Source organism: Mycetomoellerius zeteki, unplaced genomic scaffold, assembly GCF_001594055.1.
Source record: "Mycetomoellerius zeteki isolate Tzet28-1 unplaced genomic scaffold, Tzet1.0 scaffold62, whole genome shotgun sequence".
Lineage (NCBI taxonomy): Eukaryota > Metazoa > Arthropoda > Insecta > Hymenoptera > Formicidae > Mycetomoellerius > Mycetomoellerius zeteki.
In genome coordinates, this window is record NW_017257632.1 from 980 (window position 1) to 20,823 (window position 19,844).

The 19,844-nt window shown below is 31.4% G+C and overlaps 2 protein-coding genes across 2 annotated transcripts; both read left to right on the top strand.

Moving 5' to 3' along the window:
- Positions 1 to 527: 527 nt before the first annotated feature.
- On the top strand, positions 528 to 9,281 carry LOC108728443 (uncharacterized). Its single transcript, XM_018456999.1, is given in 14 exon segments — positions 528 to 537; positions 1,069 to 1,124; positions 1,126 to 1,593; positions 1,954 to 2,393; positions 4,305 to 4,404; positions 4,498 to 4,608; positions 4,699 to 4,854; positions 5,095 to 5,144; positions 5,219 to 5,253; positions 5,807 to 6,345; positions 6,786 to 7,222; positions 8,421 to 8,520; positions 8,870 to 9,025; positions 9,228 to 9,281. Coding segments are annotated over 14 exon segments (2,712 nt in total).
- Positions 9,282 to 10,528: 1,247 nt separating this feature from the next.
- SPG11 (spatacsin) lies at positions 10,529 to 18,562 on the top strand. The gene is made up of 23 exons (XM_018457370.1): positions 10,529 to 10,739; positions 10,950 to 11,321; positions 11,432 to 11,598; positions 11,664 to 12,020; positions 12,130 to 12,936; positions 13,006 to 13,178; positions 13,388 to 13,659; positions 13,726 to 13,896; positions 13,961 to 14,176; positions 14,257 to 14,448; positions 14,519 to 14,638; positions 14,710 to 14,884; positions 14,963 to 15,186; positions 15,417 to 15,577; positions 15,635 to 15,953; positions 16,026 to 16,194; positions 16,293 to 16,655; positions 16,746 to 16,910; positions 16,993 to 17,141; positions 17,225 to 17,332; positions 17,414 to 17,707; positions 17,783 to 18,102; positions 18,208 to 18,562. The coding sequence occupies exons 2-23, from the start codon at positions 11,040 to 11,042 to the stop codon at positions 18,407 to 18,409; spliced, it is 5,406 nt and encodes a 1,801-aa protein (XP_018312872.1). The 5' UTR covers positions 10,529 to 10,739; positions 10,950 to 11,039; the 3' UTR covers positions 18,410 to 18,562.
- The last annotated feature ends 1,282 nt before the right edge of the window (positions 18,563 to 19,844 follow it).

Here is a 19,844-nt window from a genome sequence, read left to right on the forward strand (position 1 = left end):
CTTTCCCCCTATGAGTAGCCATATATCCCACCCCTATGAGATATGCGGCAAAAATACAAGGTTTCAAAAAGTTCATTTTTTAATATGAAAAATAAATATTTCGGATTTCTAGCATTTTTTTCATTGTAGTAGACAGTACAAAGTTTTTACTGATATTATCTTGATCAAAAAGTTTCCGGAATTCATTCAGAAAATTCAAAATACAAGTTTATTCATTAAAAGTGATATTGTCCCCTTCAAAGTACTCCCCATCGACTGCAACGTACTTATGCCAGCGCTTGATCCAGCTCTCGAAACATTTCTGGAACTTTATTGTCAGTATAGCCATTAGAGTCGTCGTCGATTTTTCCATTACCTCTTAGTACTGGTTTTTTGACTCGATCGAACCGAAAAAAATCGCAGGTAGCCATATCGGATGAATTCGATGGCTGTTGGATGGGATTCGTTTCGTTCTTGGTCAAAAAATTTAATACAAACACGTTGTTGCAAATTCAACTGCATTTTTAAAACTGTAAAAAATCGAAAACATGTGCAGAGGTACATGTGCTCAAGACGGTGTAACTTTTACAAATGTCAAGCTATGGCGATAAAATTTGGTGGAAATGTCAATGATAGATGTGGCAACCTAATCAAAAAAACAGAACTCAAATCAGCTGACTCAGAGCATCACCTGGTGGTAATTCCGGGAACTTTTTGATCAAGATAGTATAGTTCGTTTACTATAAACATAGTAAATAATACTTAATAAATTAAGTTTTTGATAGGGGTGCGGCGTATATACCGGAGTTACCCTATTGTAGTCACCCACGCACAAACAATTTACAATCTCATTTTTTATTTTTTTAATCCATACTAACAGTTTAAATTTAAAAATTAAATAAAGCAGAAAATTAAACTATGAACAGATTTTATTATGTCCCAATTTTATTAAACATGATTTCTTAAATAACGAATTAAAATCGATTAGAAAAATTCAAATAGAACGACAAAACTGCAGCTTCCTTGATTTGGAATTGACACCATTTTAGATATAAAATGTGTTTTGTACGATCACATCCCGATTAATAGTGTGTACACGAACTGTCAGACTTATCGACTATCAGCTAACATTGCAAAGAAGTGTCTGCAATGTGTCAGCGCAAGCGCACGTCTCGCAACCTTGCAATCAATGCCGCGCGTCCGTTTAGTCTACTCTTCTTGCAGTCTTTGGCAGAACCTGTCACCATAAACATGTCCAGTATACACGATAAGTCCGCGAGATCACGCAACTCCAATTATCAGCAAGACATTCGATACGTTTTTAAGTTGAACAACTGGATTATGGGGTCACTCGGTATTTGGCCAATTGCGATACGAGGTATTGGAAAACACATGTCCAAGATTGTAATCGTGATCTTTAATTTCGCGTTGAGCTTCGCGATAGTGCCTTGCGCTCTGCATATCATTTATGACCAAAAGGATCTCGACGTAAGGCTGCGCCTAGGCGGTCTTGTAGCCTTCTGTCTCACAGCAATGATAAAATACTGCATCTTCGTGATACGTCGTCCTACGATATATCGTTGCATCGAATACGTGAAGAACGATTGGTGGCAGGTCGGTGTTGCTAATAACATATCGTGTTAATGTGAAGTTTGTTACAAGCTGGTACTAAAAATCTTATTTAAGTAAAAAAAGATTAGAAACACACGTTTAAAGTGATCTTGATTTTAAATTAATTCGATCTTGTGATCTTATTATCGTTATTTTAAAAGTACATATATTTTGTGCATTAGAACATATATCTGTATATAAATATATTTAATATAATATAAATCAAAATATACGATTAATTAATCTTTTCTCCGCGTTGCACAGCTAAAACTTTAATTTAAAGAAAAATTACACTGCAAAACTGGTAAACGCTGATCTTTCATTTATCTCGGTAAATAAAAGTTATTAGCAACACTGTGACAGGTGACATACAAGTCCGATCGCGAACTGATGCTGAAGTATGCTACCACCGGTCGCAATCTGACGATAATCGGCGTGTGTTTCATGTACACTGCTGGCATCATTTATCACTTGATTCTGCCGTTCTGTGTTGAGCACAAAATCAACAATCAAACCTTCAGACCGCTCGTGTATCCGACCTATAGTAAATTTAGTCAATCACAAATTAGTCCTATATACGAAATCGTGTATGTGGCTCATTGCATGTGCGGATATACTATATACGCAGTGACAGTTGGTGCCTGCGGATTGGCCGCTTTGTTCGTTACTCATGCGTGTGGCCAAATCCAAATACTTATGTCGCGACTAGAAGATCTATTGGCTGGTAAAAGATTCAAACGAAGCCCGAACAACGTTCATTATCAAATCGCTGCCATCGTAAGAAATCACGTAAAAATAATAAAGTAAGATATATAACAATCCATGTAAACAATTTATTTAAAATTTCGCAATAATTTATCGATATTAAAAATTAAAAATTGCTGTTAAAACTTTAATAATTTTCATCTCAATTTATAAATAAAATTTTTTTAATTCAGAACACATTTATTCTACAATTCGATAAGTAGTAATTGATAAACATAGTAAAAGAAAAATTTTTCTGTTTTAATTTGTGATACTGATGTTAATATTACTACATAAGTTCATATAATTTATTTCTTATCGTTCCACTGTATTATATGTGAATATGATAAGATATGCAACAGTTGAGCTCAATTAATCTCCAATCCATTTCAGTAGGCAGTACCTTTGCGTGTCAGACAATACGCAGATAATAAACATACGCTATTATATGTACATTGTACATTTATCAGCTAATTATATGTTATACTTGCACCGTATATTAACTCTGAGTAAACTGGGTGTCCCGCGAGACTTCTACCAAACGCTTTTTGTAGATAGAGCGAACAAAATTGAGTCGAAAAATCTTGTACCATTTTGCAATTTTCGCAATGGTTAACGAGATATTAATTACTAAAAATTGTTGAATATTGGTCTTCAATAATTTTTTACTCAAATACTAACAACTTTACACAAAAACAGCAAGAGAAAAAATTGCTTATTTTCTTCTCATAAAATTCTGAGAATTTAAAAAAAAATTTTTAACACCATATTTTTTCATGTTGGTAAAAATAGTAAAAAGAAAATATAGTACTAAAAAGTTGATCAAAAGTAATTAATATCTCGTTAACCATTGCGAAAATTGTAAAATGGTAGAGGACTTTTCGACTCACAAGGGAACGGTCAGAACTGTCCCTTGAATCGTGGAACCATAACATTATTATACATGTATGGATTCGGTATCCGATGCTCTTTAATTTTTGTTCTTAAAAATTTTTTTTATTTTGCAACCCTGATATGTGGGGGTGGGGGTTAATTGAAAAATTTGAATTAAAAGACAATGAATACACTATTACATACAGCATAAAATACTGTAAAACTATTGTATAAACTATTTTTTTATACGAGGCATAGTTTCGAAGATATTTGCTGAAAACGAAAAAATCCATTTTCTTCAAGAGTGTGTTTCACCCTCTAAACCTCGAGATAAGCCGCTATAAAAAAATATGGGTCGAATATTTTTTGATGCTCTACAACATATCCAAAGCGCATCAAAATCGGTGAGGGACAGTTCTGACCGTTCCCTTGTCAGTTTAGTCCGCTCTATCTACAAAAAGTGTTTGGCAGAAGTCTCGCAGAAATCTATACCCTGTGTATTGAGTTGGAACAAAAGCATAACGCTCTACGAACTTTAAATTCAAGCTAATGTTCGTTTATCAAAAATTAGCGAAATTTAAATTTAATAGCAGAATTTTGAAGCTTAAAATCTCTACTTTCGAAAGATTTCTGTGAGTTTCTGTGAGTTTGATAATTTTTGCATACATAAATCTAGACAAAATGGGAAACTTTCTTCTCACTTTAGGTTTATCACATGTCCACAAAAAACTTCAAAAAATTTTCAACTTTCTAACGTTAAAACTAAAAATTTTTCCTACAAAATCGTTTTGAAAAATGTTCCTAACATTTTTTATTGAATTATCACCGATTAAATAAGAAGAGAGGACTTTGATTATTCATATCTCTGTCAAAAATCATAGTAATGCAAATTTAAAAAACAGATTCTTAAAGATGAATTTGTTTTATCAATGATATATAATGGTATATATAATTGTCAAATTTTTGTAAAAACATGTAGACATGATATAAATAAGGTAACGTTACGAATTTTTGTTCCAACTTAATACAACTCGTTATAATTAGAATAAGTGAAGCAATGCATTCTCTTTCATATAAACTGGAATAACTTATTCCAGGTTTGGGGCAAAAGTGGAAGAAATTTTACAGGAAGTGTGTTTAGTAGAGTTCACTAGTTCTATATGCACGATATGTCTACTCGAATACTATTGTATAGTGGTGCGCTAACACACACACACATACTAAAGGAAAAAAATTCAATAACTCTTAACGAATTATAAAAAATTATATATGCTATTTAAAATTTAATAGGATTGGACAGCAGACGATAAAGTTAGTTTTACTACTTTTTCTCTCCTCCTTGTGTCATTCTGTTTCAATATTTATATATTATGTTACATCGGTGAGCTTTTTATGGAAAAGGTATATTGTTTCTTTGTTTTTCTGACACGCTATGTTTAATTTCAACAGTGTTAATCATAACTGAGTAATCGTTCGCGATTGGTTTTGCAGAGCACTCAGATTGGATCGATATGCTACATGATTGATTGGTATCAACTATCGCCAAAATCAGCTCGCGGCCTTATATTGATAATAGCGATGTCCAGTCATCCTATAAAACTTACTGCTGGTAGAATGATAGACCTGTCATTAAAATCTTTTAGAAGTGTGAGGCACATTACCTACATTTATTAATTTCATTTCTATCTTTTGACTTTTATTCTTTCAATTTTAAAACAAAATTTGCAATAATTCTATGAAAAACATCAATATCTCTAAAATTATTTGATAATATTCTTATGTAACAAATGTAGCAATAGATTCAGTCTAAAAATTGCAAAAACTTAATTACGGTTGCAGAAATATCATCATGGTGGTTTAATAATGTATTTAATATAATCTTTTTAGGTACTGCAAACTAGCCTGGCGTACTTGAGCTTGCTACGAACGTTAATCATGTAAATTAAGTGACATATATTAAGAAATATTTTGAATTTAATAAACAATAAGGAGTATATACGCCAATCCGCAGGATGTTATCGCAAAATATCTATTTATTGTTTAAATGTAATAACATCCTGCGGTTTAGCCTGTAATTGCTCCTTATTGTTTATTATATATTTTTGACGTAGTTCAAAGAGCCAATTATTATACTTGGTTATTTTTAATTTAATTTAGTTTATTAGTTCAGCACAGAAGAAAATTTTCGTATAAATGTAATGTATGATATTACTTACATTACTGACGGAATAAAACATTTAAGTTTATATCATGTGTGCAGATCTTCACTTTCCTTACCCTATTGTTATCGATGAATAACTTATGATCATCAATCCCAATTTTTGTATTTTTTATACAACGCTTTTTTATACAAAATACATACATACATACATACATACATGCGCTTTTTTACATAAATACATACATACATATAATATATACACTTTTTTATGCAACGCTTGCTAATACAAATAATTTAACTTTGAACAAAATAGATAATGTTAAATTATTATCTTAACTTCATTTTTTAATTTTAACTCCTCTAGTTCCTCAAATTATCGATTAAAAACGAATAATTTAAGCGAATAGGACTTTTTGATCTAAAACCACTGAACGTAAGGTACGTACTGCACGATTATACACTTTCCTATCAATCACATGCACGCGATCTGTCAGACTGTGTTGACAAAGTGGAAGGATGCCTGTAACAGGAGCGCAAGCGCATGTCCGGCGACCTTGCAATCAATGCCGCGCATTCACCTCGTACAGTCTTCAGCGGAACCTGTCATTGCGAACATGGAAAGCCCACAGGACGAGCATGTGACATCACCGAACGTCAGTTATCAGCGGGACATACGGTACATCTTTAAGCCCGGTAACTGGATTCTCGGCTCAATCGGCATCTGGCCTATTGCGATTCGCGGAATCGGGCAATATGCATCCAAGATAGCGATCGTGGTGTGTAATTCTGCATTAGCCTTTGCGATAGTGCCTTGTATTCTGCATATGATCTACGATCAGAAGGATCTCAACATAAGACTAAAGCTCTTCGGGCTGCTAGGTTTCTGCACTACTGCAATGATGAAGTATTGCGTTCTCGCGATACGCCGACCCAAGATATTGCGCTGCATCGAGCATGTGAAGAGTGACTGGTGGCAGGTCGGTGTTAATACATAAAGTGTGTTACAGGATCAATAGACAAAATTTATCAGCGTAACGATGACTAATAGCGACTAATTTTTTTCTCTTGCAAGTTTAAAAAATGCGCGATGTGAGAAACCGACTATTGTAATCTTATTTTTCATGTAATCCGATATTTTGTCAACTTCATATAAACGTCCATTTATTTTATATTGTTAAATGTTCTTTAATCAAATTTATTATTTCAGATTTCAAACTGTATTGTATACATCGACAAAATTTAAATCTATAATTTCAAAGCCTGCGTGTATACTTTTCTGTGTTTACGCAAAACGAATCTCGCATTAAAACGAAACTCATTTTTTAATAATTTTATCTATCCCATAATTTTTGTGATAAATAATGATTATTTTGTCACTTATTTCTTTCGACAAATTGGTTGCTTGCAATTGTGACAGGCGAAATTCAGCTCCGACCGCGAATTGATGCTGAAGTGTGCCACCACCGGTCGAAGACTATCCATGATCAGCGCGACTTCCATGTACGTTGCCGGCTTCATTTATCACACAATTCTGCCGTTTTGCACCGAGCACAAGGTCGACAACCAAACCATTAGACCACTCGTGTATCCGACTTACAGTAAGTTTTTTAAGACGCAGGCGAGTCCGATATATGAAATGGTGTATCTAGCCCACTGTGTGTGCGGATATACCATGTACTCAGTGACAGCCGGATCATGCGGATTGGCAGCGATATTTGCCACTCATGTGTGTGGCCAGATCGACGTGATCATATCTCGACTCGAGGATCTTTCATGTGGCAAAAACTTCGAGCAATTGTCGGACATTAATCAACGAATCGCTCTCATTGTGAAAAGTCATGTTCGAATATTAAGGTAATATAATTACAAATTAATACTATTCTCTAAAATTAATACTATCAGACTCTCAATATAATTAATAGAATTTCGGCTCCTCTCATAAGTTTTTGTCATTTTTTTAAACAGTATCCTAGCAAATAAATATAAAAAATAAGAGCCTGAAGATAAGAATGCCTCAATTTTATATTTTGGTTATTATTGTTATTAATTGTATAAATTATTTCATTTTAATAAAATCAATATGAGTAATGATATTTGCGATGACATTCCTGAGACTCTAAAAAATTCTAAAAAAACGATGAATTTGCAAAAAAATTTAAATCCATAAAACTATGAGAAAGTTTTACCTCTTTACAGCTATATCTATACCTATTACATGTATTTGCATTTCATTTTTAGAATTTCGATATAATAATTTGGGTATGGCTGATAGAATTCAGGCTCTCTTCTCTAAAAAGATTTAAAATTATTTCTATAGAGAGAATATATTTTTTAATATATATATTTTAAAAGAGTTCTGACTATTAATATTCAAATCAATATTCAACAATTTTTTAGTGAAAATTTTCTATTTTATAATATACATAATTTTTCATCACGACTTGCGCAATATACAAAAGGTGGGTAAATGCAACAGGTGCATTTAACGAACCTGCAATACATTTCAGTGGGCGGTACAGTTGTGCTTACAGCGTTATTATATCTTTGACGAATGCCTATACACATATACTTTTCACTGACTAAAGAAAAATCTAGACTTTGCATGCAAGCGAGCGCGAACAAAGACGAACGAACAATTTACTTTAATGTAAATGGGCAATATCAAATTCGTTCACTGATAAAAAAATATTCTAAATTTAATAAATCATTTGTTAAAATAGTACTAAACTAAATATAAAAATATATTTATTTAATATGAGAATTATTAATTTGATTTGAATAATTATTTTATTTAGCAAATATTTAGTTACTGTAAATATTTAGTTGGCACTATTTAAATAAATATTATATTGATTAAATTTTCTTACTATTACACGAATATTTTTAAAAAATAATATAAAATATTTTTTACGCCCAAATTATTACAGAATAACAAAACTCCCGTTAAAAAATTTTTCTTTGTTATATTTGTATATAATCATTTGACAATGTTGGTGGGAATGGTTTATAAAAGTAAATTTCTCATGTGCAAGTAACAATGGATCTATTACAGATTTTCCGCCGCCGTGGAAGGAATTTTACAGGAAGTATGTTTACTAGAATTCGCCAGTTCTATATTTACAATGTGTTTACCTGAATATTATTGTATAGTGGTGCGTTTAAATATATATATATATTTAAAAAAAAGCCAATGTGTTCTTTAAATCCTATATAGATTGAATTATTTATTAAAATTTTCAATAGGACTGGGAAGACAGCGATACAGTAGGGCTAACAACTTATTTTCTGCTCTTTGTTTCATTTTGCTTCAACATGTATATATTATGTTACATTGGAGAACAACTCGTGGAGAAGGTATATTTAGACTTTAATTCATACAATTAAACATTTGAATTCTGTAACGTTTAATTATGTGATTTTCGCGAGCATAAAACTGTAATGAAAAATGGGTGAAATTCAGAACACACATGTCGAACATTTTACGCAGATTTAATATTTTAGAGCAGTCAAATTGGAACGAGGTGCTTCATGATACGTTGGTACCAACTGCCGGCAAAGTCGGTTCGCAGTCTAATCTTAGTAATCGCTATGTCCAGCCATCCTATAAAGATCAGTGCTGGCAGAATGATAGATTTATCACTAGCGACATTCGGAAATGTAAGAAGTTGCGAGGCGTTTACGCGAAATCAATCTAATGACAAAAAAATTTTAAAGAAATAAATCGATATTCCAAAATTACTCGTACTTGTTTGAAAATGCTTTTACTTTTTTTGTATGTACTCTTAATAAAAGACTGCACTATTATAAGAAACTATAAATTACGAGAAAGTATTGCATTTTAATGCAATTTTTTTATTAGGTACTCAAAACAAGTCTGGCGTACCTAAGTTTTCTTCGAACGTTAGTAGTATGAATATAAAAATGCTACGACAAATACGCAAAAGAATAATATCAAACATGACGACTCCACGATAGAATTCTTATAGATCAAACGTGAGCATTTTAGTAAAATAACAATGACATAATATTAATTTTGCATATCTAAGGTGACTCACTTTAACTTTGACAATTATAATATTATAATAAAACGGGCAAATAAGAGCTATTACACGGTTTTTATTTGTGTATGTTACTCAAATAATTCTTATTTATTCTTGACATTAATTGACAGCTGAAACGTCGATTAATATTTGTACATATCAAGAATAAATAAGAATTGTTTGAGTAACATACATAAATAAGAATCGTGTAATAGCTCTTAATTGCCCGTTTTATTGTAATATTTTTTAATATTGAGAGCTCTGTAAATACTGTTGTTTGCCAAATATCTCAAAATTCGTAAGTTTTAGAAGAAAACCTTATAGAGAAAAGTCGTATAATCTCAAGAAAAATAATGATAAAATTAATTTCCGAAAAAAAATCAATTTTTCATTATCATATGAAGGTGATCATTGCCATTTTTTAAAATGGAATTATATAATTTCTTTCATAATATATAGATTCCTCTAATTATACTGCATCTAAAAACATTAAGGTAAAATTGACAAAATTTAATAAGTTACAAGATATTTTATATAAAACGTTTTCTTCTAAAAGAGGATGTTAAAAAGAGGCTGATTTTGTCTCACAAAGGTGTAAGTAAAAGTTATAGTATTTTTAATAGATTTTGACTTCGTGAATACGATAATGTTAATAAAAAGTTCGGGATCGATAGGGAACACCTTGAAAATTGAGCATGAACATGATATATTTAAACAAATTTCAAGGTGTTTCCTATCGATCCCGAATTTTTTATTAACAATTATCGTATTCGGAAAGTTGAAATCTATAAAAAAATGCTATTCCTTATCTTATATCTTTGTGGGCAAAAATAGGCCTCTTTTTAACATCCTCCATTATGGATTTTGAGATATATGACTGACAAAGTTGAAGTAGGAAACCCTGTATATATAATTATTAAAAAATTTAGAAAATATTTATTGAGTTAAAAAGCGATACAGATTCATAACGATTTAACAATATTATAACTAATGTTACCATATTCTATCTTTGTCCAATAGGAATTACGTAATGATGGGATAACTACGCCAGATGTCAGCCGACAGCTGATGATTTTTACCGATTGCTGGTTAAATTACTGCTGTCAGAGAAGCACGAACTGACAATGATGCTTTCCATGAACAACAAAACAAAATGTGATTGAAATATGATTAATGTCCCAAATAAAAATATATAATTCGTGTAAATAAACAATTATTGTGACTGTTTGTATGAGAGTGTGAATGTAATATATCGGTGACTGTACTACAGTTTTTGCGATTATTGTTTTTATTTTGCCTAACCTCTCTATTATATTGCGCATTTATCTCACGTAAGAAAAATTTATATAATTTTATAATATTTTAACTTACTAAAAATGTACATACTTATTATAAAAACGAAACAAATTAGTATATAAGACTGATAATACGACGTAAATTAATCAAATGTGATTTAACAATACAGTATACAATCTACAAAGTTTTTTCCAACAGAAACTGTGTATATTGTGAAAATGTAAAAGCATCTTAATTCCTTTCAGTACCATCTTTTAATATATACCAGACAAGATTTATAATTGTATTAAGATATCAATACGTTAATAAATTGATGTGAAAATTACTGCCGCAAAATGTCTGAGAAAACGACGGTTGGTGGTATTCCTGTGGAGTGTTTAACTGGAGAATCAGCTGCAATATGGTCTGGCTGGCGTACATTAGGAGACAGAGAGCTTGTGAGAGAAGCTTCTGCCAAGGGGACTCATATTAAACTAGCTCACAAATGTCTTGCACATAGAAGAAATTGTTCTGTAGAACAAGCATGTACATATTTTAACAAAGAAGTAGATAATTGGGTTGACGAGTTATTAAACAAAAAGCAAGTTCACAGAGCTTCACATGTTCTAAAAAATATGGTGTGTTAAACATATTAATATATTTTTTCCAAGACAGATTATAATTAATAAAGTTTTAGTGATAACTAAAAAAATAATATATTTATATAGACGATAATTTTTGTTTATAGGAAAAGGATCCCATGGAACATATTTACGTTATTTCTATAAAAAGTAAGGATTCTCTTTTAAGGGACTATTTATGCGAATATATGATAAATATTAATGGATTCAAAAATGAACATATTGCAGCATGGAATATTATCAAGTCAATTAAACAGTATGAAGAAAAATGCAAGTAAGTTTGTGAAGATAAAAAATATAGCACATAGGAAGGAAAAATATATTATCTTCTTATTTTAGAATTCAAAATGGATTAAGTTCTTGTATATGTATAGACGACATGATGAAATTACCACAGAATATTGAAGAAGCTTTACGAACTGAATTATATTTTTCTTTGAACGATCCAGAAATTTTAGGAAATGTGTCAAATAATATTTTGTGGGATTATTTATTGTCTAATAATAAAATTAATGCATTAAAGATGTGGATTGATACGAAGTATAACCCAGACGGTTCACCAATCTCAGATAAAATTGATCCTCATTTGAAATCATTGTTTACGAATTTAAATGTTACACCTGATATGGTTGACTATATAGATTCTTCAAATGCTGGTGATCTTGTAAAAAATCTAGCTAAAAATCATTTATGCAGGTATGCACATAATAGTTGTATAATAATTAATATTTAATATTAATCTATACTTTCTTTGCCGGTTTAATGATAAATTGTAATAAAAAAATATCCAATTTTTTAATTTTAGATACGGCATTTTTACAAAAGAAGAAAAAAATGATTTGCAATTGATATTAAATCGTTCCTTTGGCTGTGGTATTACATTGGAAGAACTCAGTACAAATATATTATCCTTAGCTTCCAGTAACATTAATAAAACGGAGTTTTTGCAAAATATTGATTATCAACTGTGTCTTATAGATTGCTCGCAAAACTGTCATACTCAAGAAGACACTTTAAAACTTAAAAAATTCTTCAACGTTTTAACTGATATGTGCAATGCTCGAGATAATTACGAAGATGCGTTAATATACGGAATTGTGGGCTCGATTGATTATCTCTCAGACGATTTTAATGATTATCTGAAAACAAATTATTTAGTAAGCTTAACATTAATATTTTTGCAATCATGGCAAATGCGGAATGCGTTGTGTGATAACGCAAACTCTTTAGAGAAGAATACGTTAATGAGAGATATATTTACGAACAAGACTGTTTTAAAAATCGACACACGTGTTATTTCCCAAGAAGTTCTTCAGTGCACACTTAGGCATGTACCGGAGCTGCGATATATCATCGAAGATCAAAGTAAAAAAGATGATATTACAGTATATGATTTATTGGATGGCTATAGAAATTTGAATTCGAAATCTGCATTTAAGTGGCGTTTCAAGAATGAGCCTATGCCTACTTTCACAAACGAAAAACTCGTTAAGAAATATGGTCATCAAGAAACGCTAACATACGGTTATTATCTGAAAGAAGGCAGGCCGAATATGGCTGTACACCATTTACACGCTCAAGCGAAGTTACTTGGAAATGTATCTTCCCATAGGTTCGTATTCTTATATTAATGTTATATAATGTTCATTTTGTGATCGTTAATAATTAAAACAAATTTTAGGAAATTTAAAGCGGCTTTGTACGCGCATGTTCTTGCTTTGAGAAATTTAGATAAATCTGATATTGTATGCAGCTGTATTGCGTTCGTCGAGTTGTTGAAAATCGACTCGAACAATTTACGATTACACGTAACTGTGGCAAAATATGTACAAGAGCAGTTACATATTTCTATAGGTAATTTAGTTTGTAATAACTAATATGACACTCTAAAAATTAACTATGTCGATGTAATTCTTACTGTATAGGTGTTAATATTAACACCAATATGATGTGGACTTAATACCATGGGTTTTAAATCCACACTATGATGTTGATATAAACACCAGAAATTTGAAATCCACACCAGAGGTGTTAAATTCATACTGATATTCTTTATTATATAGGGAACCTATTGGAAAATGTAGTGCATAAGAATCAAACTGATTTAAAAACTGTGATGTTGTATCTAGAACAGAGCTTCCAAAAACATTTAGTGGATAAAACTTTCGATAATGCGCAATTTGTCGAAACATTGAAAACATGGGACATCATCGTATGCTTTGCGCGTGTTCACAACTGTACGTTACCCGAGATATTGTTGAAGTATTTAGCAGATCATGACTTATGGTTCGAATTCGTTGCAGTCTGTGATATATTCTCTTACCCCAAAACCCAGGTACGAAACAATGCTGATTAAAATAAAGTTTGCGTAAAAATGAAACTCAAATCGATCACGTGCTAGGTGCTAGAAAACGCCAAATTGTTCAATAATGCGAACATACGGGAACATCTATTAACGTGTTTAAGCAACGATAAACTTAGCAAATCTCAACCATATAACGAGAAGACGAAATCTCAAGACACAAGGCAATCGTCATCAAGGCAGCATAAAGAAGTTGGAACGAAAGAAAATGTAAGATTTTGCTGGTGCTTCTTAATAATTTTAATTCCTGTATATAAACAATACCATTCTCTAGAAATCTCCAAAGTCCACTTTAGCCACGTCGGAAATTGAGACAGACACAACTAGTGCCAAAGATATTCCTAACAACTGTACCTCGACTTCTTCAGATAATAACTTATGGTTAACTATATTAAACTGTCATCAAAGTCAAGATCCACCTAGAACATTAATTAATGCGTCTCGATCAAATTTAAGACCTCTATTGACTGTCTTAGCTACGTGTTACGAGGTATTATTTTATTCCGATTGAATAGTGATCAGATTTTATTGATCTTTCGTTTAAATGATTTAAAAATCTCATGTTAATAGCCGTCCTCTGTAGTAGCATATTGCTATTGTTGGATGGTAATATCGATAGGAAGAGAGGACATATTTCATGATTACACAGAATGTCTAGAAAAACAAATATGGCCTTCTGATAAAGTATCAGAATTATTAAACAAAATGGTTCAATATGGTTACATTAAGACAATTAATCGAGCTTACAAAATTTTTATGCCTGTAAGTTTAATTAACTTAACAGTATAATGGCTAAAGATTCTTCATTGTAATTGGTGCTAATGCCTTACAGGACAGTATTTTGAATCCATTCTTTGAATTTCTGATGCAAGCAATCAGTTACGGTGAATTCAAGGAAAACCAACAGTATTTAGTAGAGTTTAAATCGCAATGTTCCTCGCTTCAAACGAATGTACGTACATAATTATAATAAAACCATTCCCTAATATATTAGCTAACTTCAATGATTTTATTTATTTTTAGAAAATTGTGGATTGGGATAGCGTCCATTTTACGTACTTGAAAAACTTGTATTGGGTTGCAGTTGTTGCAACCCAATGCATTGTTACGGCACTCAGCTATAGTTTTCAAAGTACGTTTTTACGAGTAAAGTTTCTCGAAGCGCTAATCAAATGTAATTTTTCTGCAGATTTACCAGGTAAAATGTGTTCAATTTTTTACATTATCTTATTAAGTATAGTTGCAATAATTTGTAAAAATTTGTTGTATATTATAGTTGCTGTACCGGATTTTCAACGTTTGCTGGATATAATGAAAATTCTGGAGAAAACCGACGTGAAATTAAATTTCAGAATCGTTACTCCGATCAATAATACATATAATTTTGATACCGAGATTCAAAGATGTATTGATGATTTAATAGCAATCGGAAATTACAGTACTGCCTTAGAGATAGCATGCTACACCGGATTCAATTCATCCGAAATTATATTAGCACAAGTAATATCTTCCGAAATTTATCGAGAAGTCAAACATTCTTTATATTACTATTTTAAATACATAAATATACAGGATGTTTGATAAGTAATGATAAAACTCGCATAAGGATATTCGACTCAGGACTTTTCGACTCAGTTTAATCCGCTCTATCTCTCTACGAGAGTTTTTTTGTTACTTACCAAACACCCTGTATAACTATATTACTTTTGCTATAAATATATTATTTTCAGGCTCGAAATACGTTTAAACAATCTATAAATAAGGATGGTGAAGTAAATTCTGTCTTCTGGATGCAATGTGCACAGGATTTTAATAAATACAATGTTCCACCTCAAGTAGCTGTTGAATTTTTTGTTGAACATGCCGAGAAAGTTGTATCACATAAAGAAAGGTAAATAATATTTCGTATAACACTACGCAAATTTTATAATCAATTATTGTTTTCTAGATATGAAGTTTTAAAATTGGCCTATGAGACTCTGAAAAATGCCGAAATCGAGCAACAAACTATCGATACTCTGGAAATGGCAATGTGGAAATCGTGTATTTTAGCTGGACCCGAAAATATAGAGTTTGACGATAATGATCGTATTTTTAATAAATTAAAAACAGAGTTACTTTCTGGTTTAGATAAGTTACAAGTTACTTGCTCCTTGATAGATGAAAATGAAAAAAATGCTGCAGAAATTCTAATAAATAAATTAATTGATCTGGGAAAATTGGATACTGCCTTACGAATAAGCGTAATTTTTCATTACAATCACAAAGTAAATAATATTCTTTTATTTTAGGATTCATAGGTAGACTACTGAATTTAAAAAGCATTATATTTTTTATAGGACTTGCAAATATTGATGTTGTGTTTAAGTTTAGCAGAGGGTGAAATTTTACCAACAGACTTAACTGCGCAGCAAAAGAGTCTTTTAGAAGAAAAGAATCAGTACAAGCAACAAAAATATGGATTTCTACGTAATCGCGGTCTGCAAAAATTTTCATCATCGTCATCCTGTATGTCTTGCTATTTTTTTAATGTTGATATTTCTACACTTCGCTCATCTAAAAATATTTTTCGATTTCTTTATATTCAATATATTTCATTTTTACAGTGAACACAATTTCGTCCATTGTTGAATCTAGCAAAACAGATGATACAACAATCAGCAATCGCCACCTTCAAATGGAGTGTATTTCAATTTTAGAAAAATTATCGAAAATCCTCGTATATGGAAAAGAGACATGTTTCAGAATTGTTTCATGTTATAAACTTGCTGTACTTCTAGGAAAGACATATCAATCGCTGTTAATGCTAAAAGATCCGATAAAATTCTTACAGGAAATTGTAGAAAGTAACATTGAAAATAAATTTGAGACTGCTAATGACATAATAATGTCTTACAAAATTAAAACAGCAAATGTGGCAACATTTTTGACTGAAAATATTACAATGCACATAAATCGTGCTACAGAAGGTAATTATGAGAAAAATCTTTATCTTTTGTTTCGAATAATTATCTCTCTCTCTCAATATTAAAAATAATAATATATATCTCTCCCAACAGATGGTCAAGAAGATTTGATTTTTATGTGGGGCTATTCCTTGAATTCACATTTTCATTTGATAATGGAGCTTTGCAGCGATATCTCATTATTAGGTTTAAAATTGTTGAAGACAGCACAATTATTGCTGGAAAGATACGTTAGTACTCATGACGAAAAAAAAAATGGTAAAAAAATTTACGATTTACTTTAATATTACATTATTTTTAAGAAATATGATAATATATATTTCTATTTATTGCGCTACAGTTTCAGGATTAAAAACAATAGTCGAATTATTGATAAGATCCCACGACTGTTTCACGGCTTCTTGTAACATGGAAGGAATAGCCTCAATATTACGAAAATGTCAGAGCCTCGCAAATATGTTACAAATCTTAAAATACTGGGCGTTACTGGTGTTTATTAACATTTTATTTCATTAATTACTCTCATTTCCAAAATTATATAGTTTATTCAATTCATATTGGTTTTTCATTAGGTACGTCTTGTAACCGGTGTTAGTCGATTTACTGAAATGAATTACGTGTTCCAAATTTTAAAAGAAAACGATCAATTCGAGTCTTTATTGGGACAGGGCTTGGATAAGGTATCATTGCTTGTACGATATAATATAGACGCACAATTTTTTAAATTATCCACTAAAAAACATTTGCATTCAATTGTGCAGGTTCCGGGTCTAAAAATGGCACTGCTGGAATTCTTGAAGCGTCAATGCCCAGAAGACAAAGAGCTGTTTACTTTAGTGGCTCTTCATTTCCGCTTGTATTATGAAATCGCACTTATGTGGGAAAATGAGGCGAAGGAAATAATTACAAAATTAATATCTGACATATTAAAAGAGTGCGGAAAGGGCATAATTGGGATTCCAGTAGAAATAAAGTTTACTCGAAATGATAATGTCTTAAAACAATTACAACTGGCTGTAACTAACTTTACTCATGCTACTCAATATTATTTACAGGTAAAAAAATGCGTATGCATTTTATTAGTATTATCATAAAAAATAACGTGTATAATTTAATAATTTTACTTCCAGGATAAGAAACTGAATCTTGCTAATCAGTGCTCGCACCAAGCCCAACTCGTTGCACTTCAAATTGGACTGCTGAACACAGTACCACAGAATCAGCAAGCAGTATGTTTGCTGAATTTGAAAAGCGACGAATTAGAGAGAATATTGTGTCACATCTTAAATTTCCCTCAAGCTCTTATTGTTATCCGTGCTTATAATTATCACGTTGATTGGGTTAATCTTATTTACCATCACTGTATTCTTAAAGGAGATACGGGGTACCTCAAAGAATTCTTAACGGTTATCAACCTTACGCCTATGATTGTAGAAGATTGTGCGCGTAGGTAAGTTTAATGTGCGATCTATATATGTATATATGTGATATGTATATCTTATTTCAAATTTGTATTTAAATAATTATTTAAAATGCTATTATTATATATATCTAGATACAGATTGGAAAAGAGTATCAATCATTCCATGACAGATAATATGAAAATTCTAATATCTGAATTATCAGATGTCGAATGTAAATACATGTTAGCTAGTCAGCTTGGCTTTAAGGATATCGTGGAGGAAATGCTCAATGATTCTATGATAGGCGCCTATTTAAAAGATACAATTTGGAAAAAAGGATATACTGCGTCATGATGTAATTCATCATTTAGTGGAATTCGACATTATTGTCTAATAACAAGGAATGCAAATCCAAATGTTGCAACAAATTGTCATAAACTCAATTATAATTGTTTCTATCATTCATAATCGTTATAAATAATATGCAACAATACACAACTTAATACTTTTACCAACGTTTTAGTATTTATATCGCAATAATTATCAATAAATAGTATTTTTATATCATATCATGGTATTATTTAATAAACCTTATAGCAAAAAAGCAGTGTTGTCATCCTTAGATTAATAGAAAATAGCTTATTAAAGGCAAATTAAAATTTTTTTTTTAAATAATATTGTTTCGTATATATGGGGGAGTCCAGCTTTATATAAAGCTGGATCCCCCATTTTTTTGCTGCTAAACGGTTTGAACACTAAAATTCGTAATAAGGTACTAAATTAGCACCTAAAAAGCACTAAATTTTTTACCTATTCCGAACTTTATTTTCGATGGTGGGGGGATTCTTAATAAAATTTTTAATTACTAATATTTTTTTATCTATATCACTTATGAATGAAAAGATATATTGTCGGTCAGATTTGTTTTAATATATTTACAAGAAACGCATGTACGCATTTTTAATGTGTTTCTATCACTTCCACTACGAGAGAGATTATCCAAATTAATTGCCAAAACCTGACTGCCACCTCTCTTCTTTCATTTTGTTACGGCGCACGCGTTGCGTGTATGTATGGAGGGGAGAAATGGTACAACTCTCTCGATCTCTCTCAGTTCTGCCGGCTCAGCATATACTATAGGATGCATAGTTCATATATAATGGCCCGTCTACAATACACGTAGTAAGCTTGGTTTAAGAAGAGTAAAAAATTGACCAATCACAGTCGATTATTCTTTTCACAATCGACTGTGATTGGTGAATTTCTTACTCTTCTTAAACCAAGCTTACTTCGCATATTGTAGACGACGCCTTATAGGTCCATGATGCGGCCTTGGACAGAAACAATTGAAAGTTTTCTCTCTCTCTGGCGGGAGTGAGATATCGCCACCGAGCGTCACGACGGAACTAAACTTTTGGACGGTATTATCGCGCTAGTACTACCTTAAAGGGATCCTAAAGCCGTCTGTATTACCGACTAAATCATACAATTTTTGTATAACAAATACTTTTTTCTCTTTCACAAATTCAAAAATCCTTTTCCAGGATTAAAGTATACGCATTAATACGTGTTTGTGAGGAGAAGTTTATGCCGAGTGCGACAAAAAATTTCAAAATTGATATATTTTTTATCATTTCTTATATCAGCATATGATACGACTTCGTATATGGTAAAAGCAAAGTATCAGTATATGATACGACTTCGTATATGGTAAAAGCAAAGTATCAGCATATGATACGACTTCGTATATGTCTCTGTAAAATTAGCACCTCATTTTAAAAAATCGGAA